The sequence below is a fragment of the Parus major genome, chromosome 2 (assembly GCF_001522545.3).
Source record: "Parus major isolate Abel chromosome 2, Parus_major1.1, whole genome shotgun sequence".
NCBI classification, from domain to species: Eukaryota; Metazoa; Chordata; class Aves; order Passeriformes; family Paridae; genus Parus; species Parus major.
In genome coordinates this window covers 137,984,990-138,012,206 of record NC_031769.1, presented here as the reverse complement: position 1 = coordinate 138,012,206, position 27,217 = coordinate 137,984,990, and the positions used below count along the sequence as shown (strand labels likewise).

The 27,217-nt window shown below is 39.7% G+C and overlaps 1 protein-coding gene across 5 annotated transcripts in view; it reads right to left on the bottom strand.

Moving 5' to 3' along the window:
- Positions 1-5,594: 5,594 nt before the first annotated feature.
- Positions 5,595-27,217, bottom strand: part of DEPTOR (DEP domain containing MTOR interacting protein) — an 81,356-nt gene continuing 59,733 nt past the window's right edge. For all 5 annotated transcript variants that reach the window (XM_033512424.1, XM_015617662.2, XM_033512425.1 and 2 more), the window contains one exon: positions 5,595-12,139. In XM_033512424.1, the coding sequence (XP_033368315.1) occupies positions 12,011-12,139 (129 nt within the window). In that variant the 3' untranslated portion in view covers positions 5,595-12,010. The remainder of the gene's footprint in view (positions 12,140-27,217) is intronic.

Below are 27,217 nucleotides of genomic sequence, written 5' to 3'. Positions count from 1 at the left end.
AACAGGAAATTACACAGGAGGAAAGCAAGTGTGTACTCTAGCCTTAAACAAAGAGCCAGCAGAAACTGTGCTCCAAAGTGAACTGACAATGTAAAGACTTATAGGGTATTGTGACAAAGCATGAGAGAGCGGAAAAAAGGAGAGGCAATAGTCTACAACCACAAAAAGCAGATAACATCTCAAAAGAATTTGGGTTAGCCTTTTTTTTTTTTTGCCCTTCACTCACTCTCAGCACTTAGGGACTGTATTTTATGGTGTTGTAAAAACTATTTGCAGTGTCTGGTTCCTGCCCTGAACATCACCTCAATCCATGTTCTCCACAAAAATAGGGGAAAATAGGATATTTGACAACACTCCATCCATGACTCTACATCATTTTCTAGTATTTGTTAAACTGTGGTGACTGACATCTCATCTCAGGCTTCTTGAAAAAGTACCATAATCCCCATATCATCACTGTTTTGCTGCTTCCTTTTCATTATCACTGTCTGGACCCAATTGTAATCTTCAATTTATTAGTAGTATATTTCATAAATTATAGTTTAAATGTTCTTGAAATATTGGCACTGGCCACAGTAATGTTCTTTGTCTTATAGTGCATGGAAAAAAGTTTGTCTGTGGCCTGTTTAGCACAGTATTTGAGGTCAGACAGTTTACAAAAAAATAAGAAAAATAATGTCTTGTTTCTTACACAGTGTTTCTTGAAGCATAATCTTCAGAGATAATGGTGGGATAGTAAATGTTCTTCACTGTCTTACACAATCAAAATCTCTGTCCTGAGGTTTGCAGTCTTGGAAGAACAGTCAAAACACCTACTTTAGGCCACTGGGTATTTCACAATGTTGTTTTTTGTAATAATAAAAATAGTAGTTAATAATAAATATATTATTGTTATTATTGTCCAGCACATGGAAAGGAGTTACTGCTGTTTGACCCATCAGCCAGTTTGTCCCTTCAAACAGCAACGTTTAACCTAACAAATTAGTCCTTAAAATCTGAAAATTCTGGATGCTTTTGCATTGGGAAACAAGTGTGTGAGTCCCTGTAGTAACTGACTCTATGTTCACATTGCTTTTGCATATGCTGGCTTGCTGGAGCTAATATTAGCCTGTGTAAGAGACTGGATACACAGACAATTAAATAGCAGTTCAACTACATAAAGATGCACCGCAGTCCTATTTCATCCTGATAAATTACTTTTTCCCCAACCCAGCCAAAGGAGTAACTTGCCTTCCTGTCTCCCATGTAGCAGAGGTTGCTCTCCAGGGAGGAATCAGACTGTTACTTGACTGATATTAACCTTTGGAGGACTCCGCCTCTTGTCTTCCCTGTGCCATGTCACTGTTTAGGCTGCCAGCCTGGAAAGTCTGGGGAGCTGAACAGGAGAATATGGGTTTGGACAATGAGACTTCCTTAACAAAATAATTCTGCACTGGACCTAAAATATGCAAACTATCTACAATAGGGATTTGAATCTGTGCACTGATAAAAGCAGTTTGGTAGGGATTTGACCGTGTTCTGTTACAATGAAGAGCAAAACTCACTGGAAAAGGAAGAGGGAGGATAGGATCAGCTTATTTCAAAGTGAGCTATAAGCACCTTTGAAATTCTGTAATCTTCAGGCTCAGCTCACACCTAGAAGCTCTTCTTGAGCAGTTCTCCACCAGGTGATGCAGACCCAGATGTCTGTCCATTAGCTGCTTCTGTACTGTATCAGAGAAAGAACAGGCTGTAATGAGGCATTTTGTTACTGACATCAACTGTGAGTGCATAAAGATTTCCTAAAATCATAGTTCTGCCCTTCTTTACAGTCTGAACTTCATTTTCTTTGCATTATATCTGCTGATATTTTTAAAACCTTGGGAATTTATTGCCTGCACACTAATGAGAAAAAAATTAACTGGAAAGAAGTGAAGAACAGCTTTGTTTCTCCAGTGTGTTTCTCCAGTGTATGCTTACTATGTTATCTTTTTGTTTAAAAATCCACCCATGGCCATTTTCCATATCCAAAAGGTAAAATCATAAGACAAGTTCAGATTGCTATGTTCCTATTCAAAACCTTTCATCATTAAACTCATAGCATGTAAAGTTTCCTCAGCAGAGGAACACAGTAAGAATGCAGTGCTGTGGCTTGTTTCTGGGTTCACAGGATTAGGTGAGAGCTTAGTGTCCCACATGAAAGCAGCCCATTAAAACAAGGTCCTGAAGGACACCCAGTGCTTTAGTGATGCTGAATCACTACCCTGAATATCAGTGGAACAGGTTAATTCTTTAGTGGCACAAGGAGCATCCAGTCTCCTTTTTGTTGGCTTTTTTTTTTATTTTTCCAGATGTTGGTTTAGAGAATCCTCAAAGTCAAATCTGTGCTTCTCATGTTGAGTAGCATCCATTTTTAAACCAAGGCTGCATTTGGTGGTCAAGTGCAGTGCAAATTTAAAAAATAACTTCCTCAATATGAGCTGTCTTATCTTTCTGCTGTTAAAATCAGCCTGCCAGTAAGAAGTCAGACTGTGATTTTTCTTCTAATCTTATAGTTAGGTGGCATTTTTGTATACTTAATGGAATTATTTCTGATTTTCCAGTGGATAAATAAAACAGAAGGTCACCATAAATATTTATAATCACTATTGTCATTTGCCTAACTGCATTCTTGAAGAATTTTCAACACTATTTGTTGAACTAGCATGAATTTTCTTCATTTGCTTAGTAAGTGTGTAAGATATATAGGGCTTTCAGTGTGTGATTAATGTCAGTAATAAAATCAGAATTATTAATCAAGTTAAAAGTAAACAGCTGAACTCTTCATAATTCTCTTTCTTTTTGCAAGAATGCAAACCTGCATTTTACAGCTGTCATAGTTCAAAAGATGTTAACATGTCATATATAGTTACAAAATCACAGTTATTATACTGAAAATACCATGTGAACCATAACAATATTCATTATTTGGCTATGAAGTTATTCCTTTGAAAACCTGTGGTCTTCCCAATGCTTGTTTTTAGCAGCAGGCAGGAATGTGCCAGACAAATCCCAAACCGCACACGCTGCTGAGAGTGTTTTGTACTCGTCCCAGCTTTTCAGACTGTTTTTGTGGCCTTGTCCAGGTGACCACGACTCGGGTTGCACGAGGGACGTTTGGTCTCCACATCCTCCCTCAGCTGCACCAGGCCGCGAGCGCCGCGCCAGGGCCTGGGCCTGCCCTCGGCAAGCTCAGCCGTGGGCCTGGCACTGGGGCTGGCTGCAGACAGACAGAGCTCTCGCCAGGACAGCCCGGGAGGAAGAGGAGCTTGGAGGGCAGCTGGAAGACGACTGTGGAGCTGAGGAGGTCGTAGGTTGACCGCACACAACGGGTACCTGGCACACTGGTGACAAGAGGCTGCCAAAACTGAAATACAAAGTTGCAAATAACACATTCTTGTCTACAGAAGATTCAAAACATGTAAAGGGAAATATTTTTCCACAGCCACGGAGCCTGTGGGGTGCAGTCAATATGGGGCACTGCTGTCTTTGCATTAGACAAAATGTGTGCCTTGCTTGCTCACTGAAGCACCGTCCTGCAGAATGCACACTGTGCAAGGTTTTAAAAGACTGCCTTTCAGCCCTGCTCTCTGCAGGCTTCCTTAATGGATATCCAGGGCATGGATTTCACATCATGTATATTAGATCCAGGAGCTCATGTGGTAACACTTGGACAGTGGTGGATGTGGGAGTGGGGACTCTAAGGAGGTCCTGTAAAACCATGAAGAACATGATGAAGAAGAGAGAAGCTAGCCAGTAATGCAACAGTCACATGTAAGATAACTAGTGATGAACTAAATCTTCGGTCCCAATAGGCTTCTAAACACCTGTGTGAGTTAACAAGGGTTTTTAATTGATTTTTTTTTTAAATGTCAGCACCTAAGTTCACTATAAATTTCACTTTGATTTCCTCACTTGTGTTTGGACACTGCCTGTGCCCCCTTCTGCTACAGGGGTGAGCAGAAACTGTTTGTAGCAAGGCTAAGATGTCAAACACTGAGATGTGACTGACTGCAGTGCAAGGGACACAGCAGAGAGAGCCATCACTGTAGGGTGGTATATAAATACCTCAGGGTTCCCAAGAGCTACAATACCTGTCATATTGTAAGCAGTGTGATAAAACTCAGGTTTATATGGAAACACTCAGCTGCTGTTGCATCTGTTCTCATCTGCTGGGTCTGCAGTAGCTGCTACTCCTCCCTATAATCCCATTTCTCTAATGGGAGCAGTTGCTGCCTTGCTGTGACTCCTTATGTGAAATTAGTACTTTTCAGGACAACTTAAAAACAGTAATACCCAAAACCCAGGAGAATCTGTTGAAATATGCAGTAAGTAATTATACATGATCATTTATATACACAGATTACAGCTCAGCTGACAATGGCTCTGGTCCCCTTGACTGGCAACAGACAATTCAGAAGCCAAGGGACCTTTGGGTGAGAGGCTACTTTGTATCTTGACTAAAAGCATGAGGAAAAGAAAAGGAGTCACATTTCTTGCGACATTTAATAACAGCACATCACAGTCAGCTCTGCATGATACAAGTATGCAGCAGCTTCTCTGAGAATTGGCTGGATAGCCAGGATGTTCTTTTACATCAACAGTGCTAATTGAATATACAGCTGGGTAACTCCACAAAAATTACCAGCAGTGAGACAATTGAATCAGCAGATGTTAAGTGGTGATTATGAGGGATGCCATTCAGTTATTCATACATAGGTATCTAATGCATTTTGAAGTATCCTACAATATTTAAGATGTCCTCTGGGACTTAATCTCTAGATGTGATTTTGTGGGGTCACAGACTTCCCTGAAGCTGCTCTCTGCTACAGGGGAATGCCTCAAATACCCTAAAAGCATCTTCAATGGCACTTGACATTTATGTGTATGCAACAAAACCAAGCCCCTCATTTTTGAGCTCCTATTCCAATTAGGTAAGTAGAAGTAGATGCCATCACCCTGCTGTGGTGTTTTTTCAGACTATCTGCAGTGCTGGGAAAAGAGCACTGCATTAACCTGTGTGCCAAAGGTCATCTTTGCAATCACAAGCCCATTGTTAGGAGTTAATCATGATAACTACTGGAAAAGGGTATCATCAAAGAGCCTTTAAAATGTGGACAATTTGATCCTAATCATGAAGTTTTTATTCCTGTATTACATGACTTCCTGGAGCTCTGCACATTAAGACAGCATTGTCTCTTTTTGAGAAAGAAGCAGTAGTCAGCAAGAGTTAAGGTAAATGTTTTTTGTGCCTTCATCTTCCAAATTATAATTTCTGAACCAGAAAAGATTTTTTCTTTAACTATAGGAGGTAAGGTCCAGGGGATTTATATTTCAATGGAATGCTGATGCTACTATAAGGAAAGTGAATCAATAACCCCCAGAAAATAATTTCTTAGGAGAACGAACAATGATGCAGTCATGTGCAGTGGGAAATGAAACAAAAATCAAACACACATTTTATGACAAAAATCAAACATTAAGAGGGTAACTCAGCACTCCTTTGTAAATGCACATTTAAGCATTTAATAGACTATTTGCCTGGTGGAGTGTAATAGAAAACGAAATATTGCATATTTTAATATTCAACAGGATCTTGTTTATTCTGGCAAAACAAATGAAACACACACACTTCCCAGCTGCAGTAACAAACAAAGGGTGCATAAAATTATCTTCAGAAAGCATTTGAGCTGAAAATGCTTATAAAACTCAACAGATATTGGGAGAATGTAACATTAAGATCTTAAATACTTTCATGTTTCTTCCTTTTCATAGTTAAGCCATAAAAGCTAGTACATTCCATCTACAATTTTTAAATGAGTTTTAAGAAAATCTTATCACAGTTCTAGAAATATTTTGCAGGCAAAGCAAGGCTGTCAGGGAACTTTGAGAAATTAAAGGGTTCCTGATCCTGGAAACTACTAAGCACTTCTGAGTGGAATCACTTAATATTTCCCAGGCTTTGCTCAACGTCACACTTAATTAAACTTTTGCTAATAAACCTGAAGCACTTAGTTTAGCCCCATTTCTGGACCCCATTGATGAAACAGTTGTTCAGTCAAGCCTGGATATGCATTTATTTTTAGTTGATACATGCAGTGTTTGCATTCTACTTTATAAATAGAAGATATGAAAAAAAAGTTTAAATTACTTCATAATGTAAATTAAGCTTTTTTTTGTTAAAGGATATGTTTGTTATATTTTGACAGAGTTTGTTATATTTGGAAGGGAAATCTTTCCCAAACAAATAAACCTTTACTATATTCTTATGTACTGCATTTTAGGATTGAATGTTCATAAAAGTGAAAGCATTAAGTACCACTTTGATCTTATTGAAAAGACAGGCTTAAGAATATAAATTTTAAATTTAGCCATTAAAGTACAACACTTTTTCTCTCTGTGATGTTATTAAGAAATTTAATAGGACATTATGGGACTGTCTCATCCCTGGCAGTGCTCAAGGCTGAGTGCGATGGGGCTCTGAGCAACCTGGTCTGGTGTAAGGTGTCCCTGCCCATGGCAGGGGAATGGAACTAGATGATCTTTTAGGCCTCTTTCAACATAAACACTTCTATCATTATATGGGAGAACCTTTCCATACTACACCCCTTTACTGCACCTGTCTGATGGATTCTCTTCTGTGGTCTACATTCATTTTGCTTATACTTTAAAACCATCAACAAGAATTTTAAAAAAACCTAACTTGTCTTCATTTGTTTTTTGGTTTTTTGGGGATTTTTTTTTGGTTTTTGTTTGGTTTTGTTTTTTGGTTTTGTTTTTTTAATAATTATTTGAACATACTATGCATTTTCCAGGTATGATCTACTAATAGGCATCGTATTGCAGGTTTTGCTCAGGTTTTCATGAAATTCTCAGGAAATTTTCATTAAATTTTCCCAGGGGAGGTTTGCCTTGAGAAGGGCAGGTAAGAACAAGTATTCCCTGAGTCAGGCTTGAGTACAAACCAAAAAGCATTTCTGTTTATCGCACATCCCACTGCAAATATAAGGGGGAAAATGCAGCACTTCTTTACGAGATAGATGAACAAATTAATTGTTTCTCTGTTTAATAAGAGAAACTCTAAAGCCTGAAGTGGAAAACAAAATGTAATTATAAAAATCTGCAGTTATTTACAGCTAGCAGTGAGGATAACAGTTTATGTGGTTCCAAGGCTGTGGCTGGGAAGCTGTGCTCCAGCCGGTTCAGGAGGGAGGGGAGTCATGGATAGATCATCCAGAGGCCCAAAAGAAAACACCACTTTATGGAAGTCTCTTTTATTTTGTCTCCATAACCTGAGAAAGTCCATGAAAGCTGTGGCCCATCTGTGTTATGAATCATACACAGCTTTTTTAAGAGTAGATGTGGTGTCATTTTATATCTAAAATGGATTTTAGTCCAACATTTATGGTAGCTTTTTCTTACTTTGTTCTTTTACCTCAAGGCTTTGTTTATAGGTGAGCTGACATTTAATTGTAAAGCAGCAGCCAATTCATCTGTTTTCCTGAAATATTAGGCTTGCTAAATAAACACTGCTAATTTATGAAAAGCTAAGTTATGAAGAGATAGATGGTGATCATGGTAAAGAGGCACTCAAAAACAGACTAGTAAAAATACAAAGAAAGCAGGACCATCAAGATCTTCCAGAAATCATTTTTAAGCTGGAAGAATAAAGTAGGACCAATGTCAACTATGCAGCAAAATAGTAAATAAATATATCCATAAATCACTGGTAAAGGCCAAACAATCTGGTGGGTATGGGCTGTCCTTTTGACCATTGTTCCCCAGCTTGGCCTGTTTGGGTGCATGCAGCAGGAGCAGGAGCAATGGGAGCAGTTCCCTGGAGAGGAGTTCAGCTGCTCAGGTATGATAGAGTGAAGTGGTAAGACTACCACTAGCCTGCTATGTACTGTAATCTAGGGAGCAGATTCTATGTAGAATCACCTTAGGAACAGAAGCAAGAGGTTGCACATAAAAAGAGAGTTTTGCTCTACAAATCACCTGCAAATTCTGGAAAGAAATTAAGATTATTATTTGACAAGGCCGTACAAAAGCCAGTAGGAGACTGTTGTGCTCTAAGTTCAAGGAGAATTACAGTGACACAGGATGGGAAACCTATGGGTATATGGCAGCATCTTTGTAGAGGCATTACAACAATTTGTGCTACCTAAAGTAGTGTCTACTTCAAACCTGGTTTTTAAAGCTAAGCATTGCATTTTATGTGTGTGCTTATAAAACTTGAGTTTCAACAGTACTGGAAATTCACAGCTCCCATGGCCAATATGAGAGTGGATACCTAACTGCAAAAGAACTGCTGTCCATTATACATGGCATGGCTGTCAGCACAGAAGAAGAAAGGAGTCAGTTGCTGCTTCTTCCTAATCCTCAGACTATTCTCATTTGTCTATGTCTATTGTCAGTACCTCAAGTCAGTACAGAGGCTGTCTCTGGTCTGAAAGCCAAGGGGCACCAAATTCAGATTTCATGTTACTCTCTGAACTACACTTTTCTCAGGGCAATTTTGTCAGAGATCCAGACCATGCTAAGGGAACAAGCTGACCATTAAACCAGTAATCCTGGGACAGCATTTGACACATCCCTAGTACTTTAGTCATTAGTGAGGGTATGAACAGAAAATTAATAAAAAATTAAGAAAAACACTGAAAAAAAGCCCTACTGCATGACCTTTCATTCCAAACCTCTTCCTGAATGTAATCTCACAGAAGGTGTAGCAGGCTGCACCCACTCATATCTCAGATGCTGCTATGACAATGTTTTTTGAATTCTGAAAGTTTTATTTTCAGCTTCTATGCAGACCTAAAATGCAGACAATTAAGTTCTGATACACCTGAAGTGGATTATGGCATCATTGTCTGAATGAAATGCCTTCCACGGGACTAGTTGTGGAACCGGCTGTTTTCAGTACCTTACACATGATATGTGATCTTGAAAAAGATAATTAAAATTATGTATCTTGTAGGAAATATAACAGGAAAAAAATATGAGAAATATTGCACTGATTTAATGCTCCAATTATCTTAACTGCTACTTGAATTTAATTAAATATTACATTGCTTGAAGATGTCCATAAATGATTTGCAAATGTACATGAACAGAGGAATAGCAGTAATTTGAGTGATTAAGGCTTAAAGATTTATTAGAGGATCTTGAAAGATCTACAGTAACCAAAAATGAGATCACAGAAGAGAGTAAGTCTTACAAAAATGCCTGTCTTTTTAATGATGCTATTACTGCTGATGCCAGGATTTTTTTTTTTTCAAATTTCTGGTTTCTTGCTTCATTCTACAATGTGAAATTCATGCATCCCTTGAAATGCCTCACTTCTGTGAATAATCTTACATTTCCCCTGGCACTTTTCAGGAAGCAAGGTGCTCTGTTATATTTAAAAGTCTGCGCCCTCTGAAGTGCATGAGAGTTTGACACCGACTCCTGTGGGATGTCTTGGAGCATGTGCAGCTCTGTGTGCAGACAAACCGTAATTTAATTGGAAATTACACATTTCATAGCTTAATTGTTTACTTTTAAGCCTTTTTTCCAAAATACAAAATTTCATTGCAGACACAATTTGAATACCTTTGTCACATTGAAGAGGGAAAGAATTAATTAAATCCTGGAATGTCAGTCAAGTTGAGAACAGAATATGGAAATCCCTGTTAAACAGAAGGCAAGTAGCTGTGCTCAAATTGTGATAGAGACTAATGTATCTTGTGAATCAAGATGCCATCTCCAATCTGTAACGTAATGAAATGCACAGATTTCTCCCTGCCCCCATTCCCACTCTTTTTGCTCCAGTATGAAGTGCACTCTGTAATGCATTATTAAGCCAAATTCTGACCCAGTTTCTTAATTATCTGTAAGCTACAGAGAACTTCTAGCAGAATATTAACTAAGGCAAGAGATGTAATACAGACAAACCCATGATGGCATTAGAGAGAATCATTAGCATTTTGCTAAGAAAATCCTTCAATTGTAATATTTAACTAAGCCTAGCATGCAGAATTTATATTTCAAAGGGGCTAAGCCACCAAAATATCCCAGAGGAAAAAAAGAAAAGAAGAAAAAAAATAGAAAATAAAGAAAAAAATAGAAATTAAATTGAAGTATTTGTAGAAGCATTCCCGGATTCATAAACTCAAAATACTTACAGCATTGAAACATTTCTGGAACAAGTTTGTTTCCAGCTGTTCTGAGTGGATACCATGGACAGTTATTACATTTTAATATAACATAATGTACCCAGCTATTTATTTTAGATGACCTGTAAAATGTAACCTGCTATGGCTTATGCACGTGTACCAAAGTTTTGGGGAGTACAATCAGGATTAAGAACTGTCACAGCAGATGACAATTTGAACAAACCCTCCAGACACTCTCATGCCTGGTTAATATTGAGTAAGTAGCTGCAGTTTTATAACTCCCTCCACTGCTGCGTATTAGTGGAATATAAGAAGTTTTCCTGGTGAAAATACAACCACAGATATATCAAACCAGAAACAAAGAACACAAGGACTTCTTCCTACAAAGCTGCAGGAATAAATGAGTTTGAAGATTTGCTGTATCTCTGAAGTTAAAGTGTTTGAGTGAATGAAAAACATACTGAAGGAGCAATTTATTTAGTGAGAACAATTTTTAATACAAAACACGTTTCAAAATTATTTGAGGAAAAATACTTTCCCCACCCCATAATTGCATGATTTGTGGTATGTGCATATATAAAGTTAAGCTTTAATTGTAAAATTTAGACAGCAGAGAAAGTCTGCAAACAGTAGTTATAATTTTGTGAAGCAGGATGTATTCATTCAATTCAAAGAAAACCCATGCAGTTCCCCTTAACATCAAGCTGAAGAGTCACCTAACTGCAGAATAGAGAATTTTCATGTATATATTTAAAAAATATTTATTTGATTAACTCAATCAATGAAAAAAATCCTACTGTTTGAGAAACAGTAAGAGTCAGTTAAATACAATGTTTTATTTGTAATTGTGTCAAATGCAGCTCATGAGGGAAGCTGATTCTTCGCAAAACATTAGATGATTGGAAAGTGCTGATAAAGTTAATGTACATTCAAGTACATTGCTTTAATTTGAAGTGTACTTTTGCTACTGGAGATCCTTATGCTAACACCGTGAATTTCCCACTGCAACCTGCCAAATTTCTTCTTCTGGGAATTAAAGTGGCCAAAATTTCTCAAAAGTGATGAATAGTAAGAGTGAGGCACCTTTCCTTTACAGGTATAGAAAAAAACCTCAAGATCAGTATATAATACTCAAGCACCTAATCCAGCACACAGGCATTGAAACCAAAAGACCAATTTTCAAAGGCAGTTTTTGTAAAAGTACCACACGTTTTTCCATTTTCTTTCTAGACTAACCAGTGTAATCAGTCAGGCCCTAACATTCATACCAGACTATTCCCTACAGAGCACAGACACCTTTTCTCATGCATTTGCAGTTCGTTTGTGTTTGACTGTAATCAAGCCAGGATGTAGTCAGCCCAAGGAGAGAATAACTATGACTGCACGTGCTCCAGGGACAAAGCTGGACAGCAGGACAATGTTTACCAATGTCACTATCTCATGGAAACCATCTCTGACATCCCGACCCCACAGCGCTTGGCACTTTCACCTCCTGAAGTGCTTCGAACGGGTAGTGGACTGTGAAGAAATATGCACGGCCTCTTAGGCTGGAACCCATTCTGACCAATGCAGCCATGGCTGGACAGACCACTTAAAGGCCCTGATCTTGTCTCTGTTGGGCACAGAGAAGTCCGTAGTGAAAATATGCTGGTATCTATTGTTCACATCTTAGCATAATCACCAGTGCTATTATTGTTAAATGAAAGAGAGCCCCCTCCCCTAAAAGCAAAATCATCTGTTTAGACACAGCAACATTCTGCTGCCTTGTGTCATGACACTCCATGGCTGTTGCTGTTTGTCTCACAAAAATGTCCAGTAATAGGGGGTTTTTTGCCTTCTCAGGCCTCCATTTCTTCCATCACTTCCATCACAATTGTTCGAGGGCCGGTCAGGATGAGGTTGCTCACTGTCCTATAATCCACATGGAGAACATTGAGGCCATTGACAGACACGACAAATTGGCAAACCTGAGGAGAAAGCAAGCAGCAAAATGAGTTATGCATTAGACTTTATTTTGTTAGGTTAATTACACAGATGTACTATCAACTCCTGGGCAGACAAAACCTTCAGAACTCTTCACATCATCTCATTTGGTACTCTTAAAAGCCCCCACATTTCTTAGAATTAATCTGGCAAGTTAATTTTCCATGTTTTTTGTTTTTAATGTTTTGGTTTTTTTTGAGACATCACTTCAACTTTCAAATCGGTGGAATTCGGCTTTCCAATCTTTGAAATTCGGAGGTCTTATATTAATAATTTTTTCTTGTAACAATGTTATTTTTTCTTGTATCATTGATATTTTATAGTATCAGTGGTGCTTTGCAAACAATATGGGACATCCAGCTAAGGGTTCCCCAGCACAGGAAGGACAACAATTCTTGGAGCAAGTCCAGGGGAGGCCACAAAGATGATTAGAAGGATAGAGCACTTCTTCTATAAGGAACTAAGGCTAAGGGAATTAAGTTTGTTCAGCCTGGAAAAAAGATTTCTGGGTGACCTTATTGTGGCCTTCCAGTGTTAGTATGGGGTTAAATGTTTCTGAAAATCATATGAAAGTAGGCCACAAGAATGCTTGGTATTTGGGATGGTTTAGCAAGCGATGATGTTTGGGAATTGGTGCTTGGGGTCTCTAAGATACCTAATGATAAGATTCGTACATGTTCGTACAAGCTCGGGCTATGCTCTTATGAAGCAATATTGATAAGGTTTAATGAAGCAATATTGATAAGGTTGTTATAGTGATTACTGCTACAGCTGAAATTGTATAAATATGTGCACTTTGAACAAAGATGATGGAGCTAGATTTGGGTTGTTGATACCCCTAGTTCCCGCACACTTCAGTAAAAGCACCTGCATGTAATTGTTCTGTGATTACGTGTGTTCATGAGTACAAGGAGCCTACAAGGAAGATGGAGAGAGACTATTTTCACAAGGGCCTGGAGTGACAGGCCAAGGGGGAAAGGCTTTGAGATGGAATCGAGTTGGTTTGGATTATATATTAGGAAGAAATACTTTACTATGAGTGTGGTGAGGAACTGGCACAGGCTGCTTGGAGAAGCTGTGGATGCCCCATCCCTGGAACTGTTTAAGGCCAGGTTGGATGGAGCTTTCAGAAATCTGGCCTAGTAAAAGGTGTTCTTGTTGACAGCAGGGGAGTAGGAACAAGATGATCTTCAAAGTCCCTTCCAACCTACAAACCATTCTATGATTCTTTAAAGATAGCTCTGGCTACTGCAGTCTATTATCTTTAGATTGTCTTAAATGCTTTCTTTGAAATTTTAATCAGCTACTGATAATCACAGAAAAAATATGCACCATGTTTCCAGGCTCAGGGTGAGGTTGGATGATGCCTTCACTAGATTCAGTGCCAAAACCTCCAATGGTATAACATGAACCAAATGGATCCAAATTTTAAGAAATAATATCATGCAAAATGAAGTCAGTACTAGGACAGATTAAAATGCCACTGCCATGTGACTGGTTTTAATTTCCTTCACCAAGTATAGCTTATTAATTAATTTCAAATATGCTAGTATTTTGTCTGTAAAAGCTGTACCAAATACAAACATTGGAGGTTTTGTATGATTATAGACCATTTTCAAGCAAAATAGTCTTGATAGAAATATACTGACCAACATCACTGTACATCTTAAAATACTTAAACAGAGAAAAAGTCACATCAACATTGTAAAAATTGCAGGAAATGAAAGATAAATACTGATTCCTCAAAGACATTAAGCCTTCTCTGCATCTAATCATAACATTACAGTGTTTGGTAAAAAAGGTTGAAAAATGTGTGTTGTGTCTAGATCTGTATTTTTAATGATAAAAATATGGAGCCTAAGTGAATAATAATATCACCCTGATGTTTTGATGGAAACAATACATTCACTAGAAGGCTATCTTACCTGTAAGTCACCTTGAATCTGTAACAAAGAAGCTAAGAAACAAGCATCACCAGAAACTGTCATGCTTTATTTCATATGGATACACTGGATCAATGGGTTGGGGTCAATTTTATGAGATTCAACAAGGCCAAGTCCTGGGTCCTGCACTTGGGTCACAACAACCCCATGCAGGCTGGGGAACAGCTGGAAAGCTGCCCTTGGAAAAGGCCCTGGGGGTGCTGGTCAACAGTGGCTGAACATGAGCCAGTGTGTGCCCAGGTGGCCAAGAAGGCCAGTGGCATCCTGGCCTGGATCAGGAACAGTGTGGCCAGCAGGACCAGGGCAGGGATTGACCCCCTGTGCTCAGCACTGGTGAGGCCACACCTCGAGTGCTGTGTCCAGTTCTGGGCCTCTCACTACAAAAAGGACACTGAGGGGCTGGAGTGTGTCCAGAGAAGGGCAATGGAGCTGGGGAAGGGTCTGGAGCACAAGTCTGATGAGGATTGGCTGAGGGAGCTTTGGGTGTTTAGCCTGGGGGAAAGGAAGCTCCGGGGAGACTTTATCACTCTCTACAACTCCCTGAAAGGAGGCTGTAGCCAGGTGGGGGTCAGCCTCTTCTCTTCTCCAAGGTAGCAAACAGGACAAGAGGAAACAGCCTCAGGTTGCACCAGGGTTAGTGCCAGGTCTAGTTGACATGATGGTGTTTGGTCATAGCTTTGACAAAATGATCTCAGAAGTCTTTTCCAAACTATTTTATTCTGTGATGAGAAAAAATTTCTTCACAGAACAGGTGGTCAGACATTGGAACAGGCTGCCCAGGGAAGTGATAGAACCACCATCCATGCAAGTGTTAAAAATCCCATGTGGATGTGGCACCTGGGAATATGGTTTAGTGGTGAACACAGCAGCGTCAGATTAATGGCTGGCTATTAGACCAACTGGTCTTTTCCAGCAGTAACAATTCTATCAGCCTATGATTTTTCATTTTTCCTATTTAGGCAGAAGCACAAGACAGAAATGGATGCAGGAAAGGTGGGAAGCAGCTCTGGTGTCCCCCAATGCTAGCTCTAAAGCAGATTTTCTCACATACCAAGTCACTTAACTTATGTGTGCCAACTAACTTGCCTCTCAAGTAAAATGTGCGGTAAAACTCAATTTGTATTTCTGCAAAATGGACAGAATGTAGCTATCAATTTAAGAAAAATTACAGAGGAAGCAAACCCAATCCAAAAATGTAACATTTCATATAAAAGGTCACTGATGGCTTTAATCTCTGCTTCTTAGAGCCTCTGCACTGGAAGAGTGGCAGCAGCAGCCCCTGAAGGGGAGGTAGACTCTTGCACCTTACTCCTTACCCTAACAACTTCTCTGCAGAGCTGAAAATCATGAAAGTAGCCTTATTGGTAGCCTAACTGATCACTAAAATATAGCAATCAGTGATACAACTGAATAAACTCCCATGGCAGTAATCTTTCCTATATATGAATATTTCAGCTGCAAGTAGCATTGGGAAAATGGTTCAGTTTTTGCATGCAGACAAAGCCTCCTAAATTTTAAGTATTTTTGTTGAAAAGGTAACTGGTCATCCTCTGCAGTGTGTCCAGTTAGTATTTAACAGGCATGTCTATTTATTTAGTTTAAAATGCAGATTATTGCAGTATCTGTAGGTCTCAACTTCCAGTGGATTTCCTAATACTTTCTATGGCTTTCCAAGATTGTATCAAGTTTTACTGAATTATAGCTCTGGCTCTAAAATAGTATTTGGGTTGATTTAAAACAGACCTGCAGAAACAACATTGTCTCTTCTGGCTTAAAGCAATTTTTGGAAATTGAATGGCTGATTTTTGTTTTACTATTGCATATTCTCAGACTTCTTGAGTTACTGGAATCTCAATGCATGGGATATGTTTGGCCAGGTTCACACATGCAAGCGTGCAATGGATAAATCTGCATGCTGGACTGTGTGGATTGATGGATGTGATTGATTGGATGTGTGGGCACTCAGGGGCCTTTGGAGAAGGCCCCTGCCAGGGGAACAGACTCTCAGACCAGCCAGTCACCTGCAGCAGGGCTGCAATGGTGTAAATGCAGATGGTACAGGCACAACGTGAACAGCTATCTGGATGCCAAAGAGTGAATTTCTTGTGGAAGACAAGAGCTGACATGTCTGCATTCTCAATGTGTTTGTTTTACCATATGCCCTTGGCAGTACGATTAACCAGCAATGCGTATGGGCTGACAACAGCCCCTTCGTGCCTTCCTTTGCAGTGGATCCACGTGGCTTATTAGTTTCATCATTCCCACTGGAGAGGATTAGATGGAAGAAGTCCACCCAGGCTAAATTAAAAGAGAAATGAAGAGGGGAGGGCAATACACAGAAGTGCACAGTCCCATCCTAAAACTGCAGGAAAAGAGCCATGAGGAACAGAGATGGTAATGAAGAGGCAACTACCCTGTGGGTAGAAAACTCTCTCCACAGTAATTGCTTGACCAGTGCTCCTGAGGACTGAGTCTGCAAATTCCAGGCCTGGCTCCCTCAGGAATGAAGAAATGTGGAGCCATTTGCACTCCTCCAGTCCTGCTGAAGAGAAGGTTTGCACAGTCCTGAGCCCTTTGTCATGCTGACTGCCCTCAACTCACTCAGTTTTCTTCTCCCCATCCTGATTTCCTTTTCAGCACTGCATCCAGTGAGGGGAAATGAAATGCAGTGCTGCTTTGTGCATTTTAGTCATTATCAATCCTGCCCCAAAAATGCTCATATTGTGCATTGCTCTACTAAAGTTAAAAAACAAGCAAAGAGCAAGGGAGCTCCCACTCACCAGCCCTGACCGAATATGTCAACCCATGTATTATTATTTCAGGAATTTTCTTAAGGAGACTGATTTACAAAAACACAATGATATAATGTTACATTTATAAAAACACATTTCAAAAAGCTGTAAGTGCTCAGTTCATAGCTGCAGCTGTTAAGGGCTTTGTAACTACAAACATGTAAAATATTTCTGTTGGTTTCCACACATCAGTAACTATAATAGATGATAAACTACAGTTAAAAGAGCCTCAAAGAACCTTTTATTGCTCATTTCCTCATTACTCTCCAAGGAGCTTGACAAGAGATAGCCATCCTTTTTTTATCCCTTAGACTTCAAGAAATGACACAGCTCAGAATAAATTCCGACCATTTTGTTAGTCAGGATGTGGTGATCTAAAAACCACAGAACTAATAATAGTTAAATAAAGTAACACTCAAATGAAAAAAAAAACAAACCAACCTCCCTTAACTGATTTCAAATATTTAAGTATTAGAGCAAAAAGCATTTATCATTGAGTATTTCAATTTCCCGCCATTGGTAACAGCAGCTCATGGAAGCAGGGACAGCAGAAATTGCACTTTCTGAAAAGGTCTTTCTGTGGGTTTTCTACGGTGCATACAGAAGGTTTAACCAAATCCAGGTGTCCCCATGAAAAGATAGACTTCAAGTTTGAGCTTATATTTGAACAAATAGGATCTGGGAGCCTGTCATTAAAAGAAGTTAGCAAAGATTCGTCATGCCATTTATCATGAGACTGAAGATGGCAAGAAGAGGCGAGAATAATTCATTACCGTAACATTTACTGGCCAAAATCAGGGTTGTGCTGTACTTGGAACTGTACAACCCTTCCTCCCCCTCACTGGTAATTGCTCTTTCCTCCACGGCAATCTTTGGCTGCCTGCCCCTCCTCAGTCTTGCCAAGCTGCCCTGCAGATGTACATCCACACCCCTTGATTTTCCTGCTGGGATAACTGCCTGCTGGCCAAACCACAGCCCCTTCCCTCGCAGGAGGCTGCTTGCACCAGGGCTGGACAGCTGAGCTGGTGTTGATCAGGAGCCGAGATGAGGATGACTGTGGGATCCTTCTAAGAGACTGGCTGCAGGCATGGGTGTGGAATTGCGCAACTACCTTAAAGCCAATCATTAAATAAAAACATTGCATACCTGTCACGAATTCTTTGTTTGTTCTGCCTCAGGATGACCTTAATATTTATAAATGCTACAGGAATGTTCTTAGAGGAGAGGCAGCTAGCCTAGATCCTTGGATATTCAGATGCTGTTTGCACTGTAGGCTTTAGTTAGCTCTCCGAGCGAAGCCAAGCCTTGCTTGTTGGACTTTTTTGAATGTAATATGTTAAAAAATCCTTTAAAAATGTTCTTTTTCTAGGCACACTTTTTAGAAGGGTGTTGTGAAAGTTTATGAAGAGGTGGACATTCCTACTGCAGACTTTGACTTAAGTGATCATTGCTGTTCTGGGCAGCCCTAAAGAGACATTTAAATTTATAGATACGATGACTCCAGCTGTTCATCCCTGGTACAAAGCAAGTAAGGGCCATGCACATTCAACAGATAATATATCTGAAAACAGTAGGATAAGACCATGATTACATGGCCACTTTGAGATAAATTTTTAAAAAACAGCTGACCAGATGAAGAATAATACAACTGCCACAAGGCAACGTGGGGACAGTGGGGGGATTTTCCACAGCAGCAAATGTGTGTGCCCCACTCCAGCAGCTGGGGGGTGAGGTGCTAATCTCATATATGTGCATTATAAAGGATTTATAATTTACATTTCAGTGCCTGGACAGTATCAGTGTCTGGCATCCACTCTGCTTTTTTTGTTCATTTGTTTGACTGCTTGATTGACTGTGGCATTTTAGTGGTTTTTTGGTGTTTTGTTTGTTAACTACTCTTTAAGAAAGAACAAACACTACTAAAATTGCCGATCAAATAGGTACCAGAGCAATCAATGCCACCAAATATAATGCAGACTTAAAATTCTCAAATTCAAGGCTAGATTATGCAATGACACAGTAAAGATAGTGGCAAAAGACAGTTTTTAGCAGTACTGATACTTTACCCCATTATCTAGGCAACAGTGGGAATATCCAGGGTCTAAAACTGCAAAGCACAAAGTTTATGCCAGAACACTCGAGTTTTCTCCTTCAACAACAACACAGTCAAGAAAACAAAAAGGTTTGATGGGCTGTTTGGTACTGATAGTAGCTCTGGCATCAACAATTAAGAGCATAAAGAGATGCTGAAAACACTGCCACCAGTTAATTTCCACTGAAGGTGTGAATATTACTGTACACATGGCAACTGTATGAACGAAAATATTAAAAAATGCTGGAGAGAGTGTGAAATCCAGTCTTACACTAATCTTTTCACCCTGGAGCAGCCAGGCCTTCACTCCTGGACTCTGTGTGGATCTGAAACAGATTTCTAGCAGCTGACAGCTCAAAGCAGGCCCACGTTCTGCAGCAAAGCACATCCCTTTGAGACCAAGGTAGCTCAGAAGTTATTAGCACATTGCACAGAAACAAGCCATTGTTGGGAAAGCTGTGTCTGAAACAAGTCTGGCTCAGTCATCCAGCAGGAGACAGACTATATTTAACCCTTTGCTCTGTTCATCATTTGTATCCACAGTGATTTCCATACATTTGGATAGTTTGAGACATGCTTCCTTGACTACTATTTCTTCTTATCATCTGATGTGAAGCCAAAGTCACACAGATCATTTTTACTTTAAGACAAAACATTCCCAAAATGCATGAATAAATGTATTGTTTTTTTTTTTAGTCTCTTTTTTTGCTTGTTTGGTTTTTTTTAAACCTCGCTAGCATCATGTAAAAATTATGAATTAGGGCAAATGTAGGAGTTATTTTCAACCTTGGAAAGTTCTTCAGCAATTTTCCTAAGAGCAAATATAAAAGTTCCTAAGTATAAATTCTTTCAGAGCTGTTCAAACAAAACTGTATTTTGACTATTTTATAGAGTAGAATATCAGAATTGACAATTTAAGTGTTTCAAAAAGAAAAGTATATCCCAATGGTAGTATTTTTGCTTTTCTTCTTGTTAATGAAGATTAAAATTAAATCCATTACAGAGACAGCCTGCTTACATTTGTGTTCTACAGATACCCTCAATAATTATAAATAAATGCTTTTTTCATGTCCTACTAATCTGGGAGGGACAAGGATCATCTGGGAGGTTTGAATAGCTCAAACTTGTAATTGTTTCATTAAGGCATTCTGAAATTCACTGTGATCTTCCAGAGGAAAGTCTTTCACATGTGGTTAGCAAAGCCATCTGTCTTCTGTGTGCATGAGAGACCCACAAGATCCTGATTGTATTAAATATCAGGCCATGCTGTCAGTAAGAACTTATGGGCATCCATGAAATCAGGGCTGTAGGGTTAACATTCTGCAATTGCCAGTGACTTGGAGATGTCATCAGCAGGATACCAAACAAATCTAACTTTTCACACTTTAGATACCTTTAAAACCTCTGGGCCATTCTAAAATTGAAAACTTACTCGTTGACTCCTGTGGTATGGCCACAGCTCCCACCTGGGAAGGTTACTAAACACCTGAAACTGGGAAGGAATAAGCAAAGCAAAGCAAAGCAAAACAAAACATAAAACAGCCTTTACCACTGCTTGTTTCAAGAGTCAATACAGCTGGTTTGGCTTTTCTTGTTTTGCTGACAGATTTCAGCAATATTTGGGCAAGGCTTAGGTGCTACAAGAACAAAACATCTGAAACACAGCTTTCCAGCTTTCTAAATGAGGAAGGGGACATCCAAGCTTCCAACATTTTAAAAGAAGAGGTATCTCTCCAATTGGATCCCTTCCCCCTTGCACGCCCCTTGCTCCTCTGCAGATGCTGGGAACCATTCCTCCCACTCCTGACTCCCAAGGACCACTGCCCTCCGAGCAAACAGATGGAAATCAAGACATCATTTTTTAAAATCTAATTTAAATATGAAATATGAAAGAGTTGAGAAATGACTGAAAGCAAACACTTCCATTTAAGACTGTTATTTTGTCAGAAAGGAACAAAAAAACACCGTCTGCTGTTACCAACTAGAAAGGAGCTGTTTACAAGTGGATTACCACACAGGTCTGCCCTGCCAGTTGTTAGATCTGTTAAATAAATCTTCCCAGCCAATTACCACATCGTTACTTTCTACCTCACACACCACATCATGGGTTTGTATACAAAACCCTTAGTGACAATGAGGTTTCCCTCTCTTTAGGGTGTAAAAAGATAATTTTACTTTTAAAAGAAATGTGGAAAAAAAGTGCTTGTTTATTAAAACCTGGATAAGTAATCTGATTTGGAACCTCACAACTCTTTCTGCTCACAGAAAAGGACACACTCAATCTGAATTGCCAAGGAGTCTGGATCCAGCTATCAAACCCCTTTCAAAGGGGAGGAAGGTTCATAGCAGGACTCGGTTCCTGCAGTCCCAAGAGGTGCTCCTGTCCCTTTGTGCAGGCTCTGGGAGCAGCACACCAAAGCCAGGCACCGCTCCCTTTTCATCCTTTTCATCCCCTGCCAGCAAAAATAAATAAATGAAAGGACTTGTCTCCAGGCAAAGTAAGTTCCTTGATGTGCCTGACATGGATGGAGGAAGGAGGCAATAGATACATATGTGGTTGGAGGCAAAGTGAAAAAGGGAGATGAAAATGAGGTGAAAATAGGATCAACCTTCTTGAGAAGAGGAAGAAGTATAAGCAGAGATTACATTTAGACCAGTAAACTGCAGCCTTAAGTTTTCAGGTAACTTTAAGTTCCAGTGAAATCAAGGGCAAGATGGATGTTATGGTACCATGAACAAGTGCAGAGAAATCTGGGGCAGGAGAAGAATGGAGGAGAAAGAGTGCAGAGCTCAGAGCTCAGCTTCTTTTACACACTTAGACACAGAGGCTGCATTGATGCTGATACAGGATTTCTTCTATTTTAATAGGTCACCCATAGCCATAAAATGAAGGAATCCCCATGCTCAGCAAGAGCCCAGGCTACAGAGATGTTGAAAGTGGTACCACAGAAGTGCCTAAGACCTAACTTCCACATAAAGCAAACACAGGCAGCACTGAATTTTTTGCTCTCACTCTGTTAAGCTTTACACTGTCACAATGGAATGAGGAAAAGAGATGAAAATCAGAGGTCCTAAAAATAATGTTTCCAGTTAGATTTTTATCTTTGTTTTTTTTAAGAGTTCATGAAGTCTTGATAGGATTAGTAAAGTAAAACTGGAGCCTCACAATTCACAACCAATGAGATGTCGCTGGAAGGTTAAAAAATCATACCACGGCCATTCCTCCATAACTGAGGTTACTGGATGGAACAGAATATATTGCAGATGTGTGTTCAGTTCTGTAAATATCTCTAGCAAAAGTGTAATTGGCTGTAGAGTGGGTGGTGTGGGAGTAGGCAAGTATCCAGGCTTTGCATAAAAAATATTTTGTCTCGAGAGAGATGTGTTTCTTGTTCATTCTTCACGCCACTGTGAAGCTGGCCTACTATTCCATCAGGGGTCTAGGGTACCAGCAGAGCACAGTAAAACTCATAGCAGAGAAAATGAACTCCATTTACAGAATTAAAATGTAAGTTCATAATTCTTGTGCTCCATCTTGGTCTGTGACTGCAGAGTGATGTGGATGGTTTTCCTGAGCTAGGCTTTGTTACACACTTCCATTATATACGTATTATATACTTCTTTCATTTTTAAAAAAGAGGCTGGATTTTTTATAGTTTTCCAAACAAATTGGTCTCCAACTAAAAAAAACCCAATGGGAATCATAATCATAAACATAATCTATAAACTGCATAATACAAAGAAAAAAAAAAGAGCAGGTAAAAAGTAATATCTATTTTATAACATAATACAGTAAGTCACATAATATAAAAAGTCATAGATTTTCAAGGGCATCATCATTGGTTCAGATAATCTCTCCCTCCCTTCCTTCCTTCCAAATGATGGGAATCTGGGGGAATTCAAGTCCTTTTTTCTTCACCAGGAAGAGAATTAAACCATTGCTAAGCACACCCCACAAAGAGAGTGGACAAATTAGAGGAGGAAAAGAGCCGACCAAGAGCCCATGAGAATAACTCTTGCTTTGGAGTGCAAGTCTTTTGGGCTGCACGAGTGTCAGCTCTGCAAGCAGTGCAGCTTCGCTGACAGAGCTCCTGAGTGATCAGGCAAATGTTGACACAGCAAACAGGAATTATTCACGAAGGTAAATTAACGCTATCTGTACATATCTGGAGAGTAATAACATAAGAACCTAATACCCTGAAACACAAACCATCCATAAATATGGAGTAGGGGAATATAGGTCACTGCTTTCCATGGCCCTAATTGGGAATTGGTGTGTAAAATCACTGACTTAATGTGATTCCCAGCGAGAAATACCCACAGGTAAAGCTGGGCCAAGGCTGGGCCACATCAGGAAAGCAAACCAGTGACTGCATGTCTAACTTTATAAGCATTTTTATTGTATAGTGCAACTTGATACCTACCATAGAACAGTTCTGAAAATGTTAAATAACTTGAATGGATAAAGATGGCTCTGGGTAAAGTACTGCATCAGTGCCAGAAGAACAGAGTCTAAGCTTAGAAATGTCTTTCAATGCTTCGGTTGACCTTTTGGTATCTTTTTTTTTCCTGGTATATCTGTAATTAAACTATATTAGATAAAACAAAACTGCACATAATGAATAAAGAACTTTATGTATCTGTTTATTTACATGGTCAAATATAATTATGCTGAACTGTAGTTCAATTAAGTCCCATAATGGTTAACAGCAGTCACTAAGTGTGAGCAAGGGAATTACAGGGGCAGACAGACTCACACAAGGCACCCTCAGCACCCTGTGCACTCTGCACAGTATCCAGCGTGTCATGAGCAGGAATAGTCTGTGTTGTTTGAGACAAACAGCTGCTCTCTGTTTCCACAGACAAAAGTGCAATTGTTTTTCCATGTGTTTGGCTAGCTAAACAGAGCCTTGGCTTTAATGCAACATGCTTCCCAAACCATTTGCTTATACCATGAAAGGAAGCCGCTTTGTGTCTTGAGCAGCAACAAGAAAAGAGACGCAGAGATGGAGAAGTGCATGCGAGAGTCAGTAGAGCAGCAGCTGGGCAGCAGCAGCATCCTAGAAGTGCTCAGGGAAGAGAGCTGAGATAGCCATGGACTTGTAAAACCAAGAGCATCTGAGGAACTCTCCAAGACATCACATGAAATGAGTATTCCAATTAACCAAGTAATACAAAACACTTTGTATTAGCATTGAGAGCAAAAGTAGTTCAAAATGACAGCTTTTTGCTGCATTGGCCTCCAACTCTATGTCTCTTTTACAGACACTCAAGCAGATCAGTTTTTCAGATGCCAGTAGTCTTTTTAGAGATCCTGGACTACCTGGGAGTGACCTGCAGTAGCCTATGACAGCTCCAGCATGGGTGAGATCCCAGCTGCTCTGTCAGGCACTAGATCTCCCTTTTCAATGGCCTGCAGACCACAGAGGAACTTGGAAGTTGTATCAAAACACAAGCACAGCCCTGTTTTACACTGTTGCTGTCTCTCTTTCTGAATGGTTACAGCTGTAAGACTCCAGGAAGAAAAATCAAGAAAACACTTCCATAATGGCAGGGTGTTCAGATATCTGGGTTAAACTGTCATAAAACACCGGTTACTTGAAAAGAATTTTTAAAACTATCATTTATTAAAATAATGTGACTAAATGTAGAAAATCCACTGACCTCCAATAATGAACCTGCAGATTTTTTTTTTTATTTTTTTTTTTTATTTTTTTTTTTGTATTTGTATTTCCTATTGATGAGAAGGAGCCAACACACAGACACAAGTACAGTGGGTCACTTGTTGCCCAACAGCATTTTAGGTGTCTGGCCTACAAACAAGTTCAATTCTAATGTCAAGCACACCGCTGTGAATGCAGAAAAAAGAGCTCTGAGATGTTATGAAACTTGCTGTACTCACATAAGGTTTCAGTTGTTGTAAAGAGGAAAAAAAGTTATTTTATTGGCCAGTAAAACTCCCTCTGTTAAGGGTCTTTAGGAAAAATCACACAGAGGTATTGGAAACCTGATACTGCTCTGTAGGCCAAAATTTGGGTCTGGGATAAGCAAGTAAAACCTTGTTAAACCTGTGTCCTGTAAGTTCAGTGGGGGAAAAGATGTTAAAGGTGAAACTTTGACTCAAAAAGTTGAATTTACTATTTTTATATTTCACCTGGGAATTCCCAGTGTCTTAATTCCTTTCTCTGTAGTGAGTAACATGGATCCTGTTGTCCAAAACCAGGTCTGAGAATCATAAAAATAATTTTTCTGTTTTCTTTTGTGTGTGCAGTTTGCAGTTCACATCCTGCTGGCGTGACGTTTGCGTCAATGCTCCCAACTGCATGGGAGGGGGTCTTTCCCCTCATACCTCAGCGTGTGACTTCTCACATGCCAAGTTTTCCAGATAGTCACAGCAAGCACGTGGTCTCTAGTACAAAACAAAGGTGGATGATTTTTAGTCAATTTTATGTCCACTGGCTCAGAAGAACAGAGGCTCATGATCCGCTGAAGCAAGCACTGTCCCAGACCCAACTGCCTGGTACTGGCTGTGTACTCTGAGGCTTGTGTACAAGAGTGGGGTTTGCTTAACTTTCCAAAATAGCTTCAGAATAGATTTCTTCAAAACAAACTTATCCCTATACAACTCTGTGGACAAAGAGGGAAGGCAAACCAAGGAAATAAGCAGAAAAAAATGGAGATCACCAAAAAAAAAGCAGGAATGCAGGATGAAATTCTGACATGTCAGAAGCTAACAGGAGCTTTATCGTGGCTTTAAAAGAACTAAAATTCCACAATTAAGAGTCTAATGAATTGTTAGTGAAAAATGGAGCAAACCAGGAGAATTTTTGTAAAGATCAGCAGAGACTGGAATGTGGTAGCATTGGAAATAGAAAGTGTCTCTCTGCAGAGTAGCTACAACCCGGGCAGGGGTGGCAGGTTGGGATGTCACAAAGAAAGTATCTGGAGTTAATACAAACACAAATTTCAGGAGAGGGAGAAGGATGACTTAGAAAGAGAAGAGCTGTATAAACTGATGTTTGAAACCTGGGGAGCTGTGACATTGCTGCATGGGAGTCATGGGGCCCAGTCTGCAAATTCTCTGCTCTGACACTGGAAAACCTGGACCTGATGCTGTGAACCAGAGCTCCCACAAGGAAACAAAGAGACTTTAGCAAACTCATCTGTACAGCTGCCAAAACGGATCTATTAATCAAATGTTTTGGTTATGTTTGAGAATATGTCAGATTTTCTGGCATTTTCCATCTCTGTTTAAACCCAAACCACTTCACAAGAATTCTGGTGAGAAATGGTCAGTATTGCACAGAGGGTTTGTGACAGGAAAAAGAGGAGAATCTAAATCTAATTTGTGACTTCCTTGTGGCCACCATGGGGCAGGAACACCAGCAGCCCAGTGGAACAGTGTCTGTAAGAGTCTCCTGACACAGAGCTTCAACCATGACAGGGCTTCCAACATAGAGGAGGAATAAAATGGACAGAATAGCTAGTGCAGTGAAGGGGAAAAAGAGAGATATCCAATCCTGCACTGGGATTCCCAGTGGAAAAAACTTCCACTGTTTCATTCAACTTAAAGACACTGTGCTAATGCAAAGGATAGTCAAGGACATAAAGACTCTGTTGTCGCACTTGTAGTAGCCTGTAATGAAAGCAAAGGAGAAATCTGCCAAACCTTGTCTCCTTCTGGCAACTAAACAAAGTTCTGGCAGTGACACACAATGCAGCTTTCAAACCATGTTCTTCTTCAGTTAGAGAAGCCTCTACTTTGGTGAGAGGGCTGAATTCACAAGACTCCCAGACAAGAGGAGATGGGTGCAATGTAGTCTTCTGCTCAGTTCTCACAGAACCATGTTACTGTGATAATTTTCATGGCATTAATCCCAGTATAGTAAGAGTAACATGGTTTTAGGGTAGGTCCAATCTATATGAAATTGGTAAAAAAGATTCACTCTAAAAATTTGCGAACTGCTCATTGAGTGTAATTAAATACACACAGGGAAAGTGGAAGCCCTGGGACAGTTAAGGAGGCATCACCACAGCTCACCAGCATCACTTGAGCAAATGATGACCACAGACCAAGAAGAAAAGGCAGACACAGAGCAGGAACACCCAGGCATAGATTCATTCACTGATCAGGAAAGCACTGCAAGTGCTGTACATGTTAAAAAGTTGTCAAGGACAACCAGCCAAGATCTCATTTTTCATGTTGGTGGCAGAGCCGAGTATTTTCACATTCAC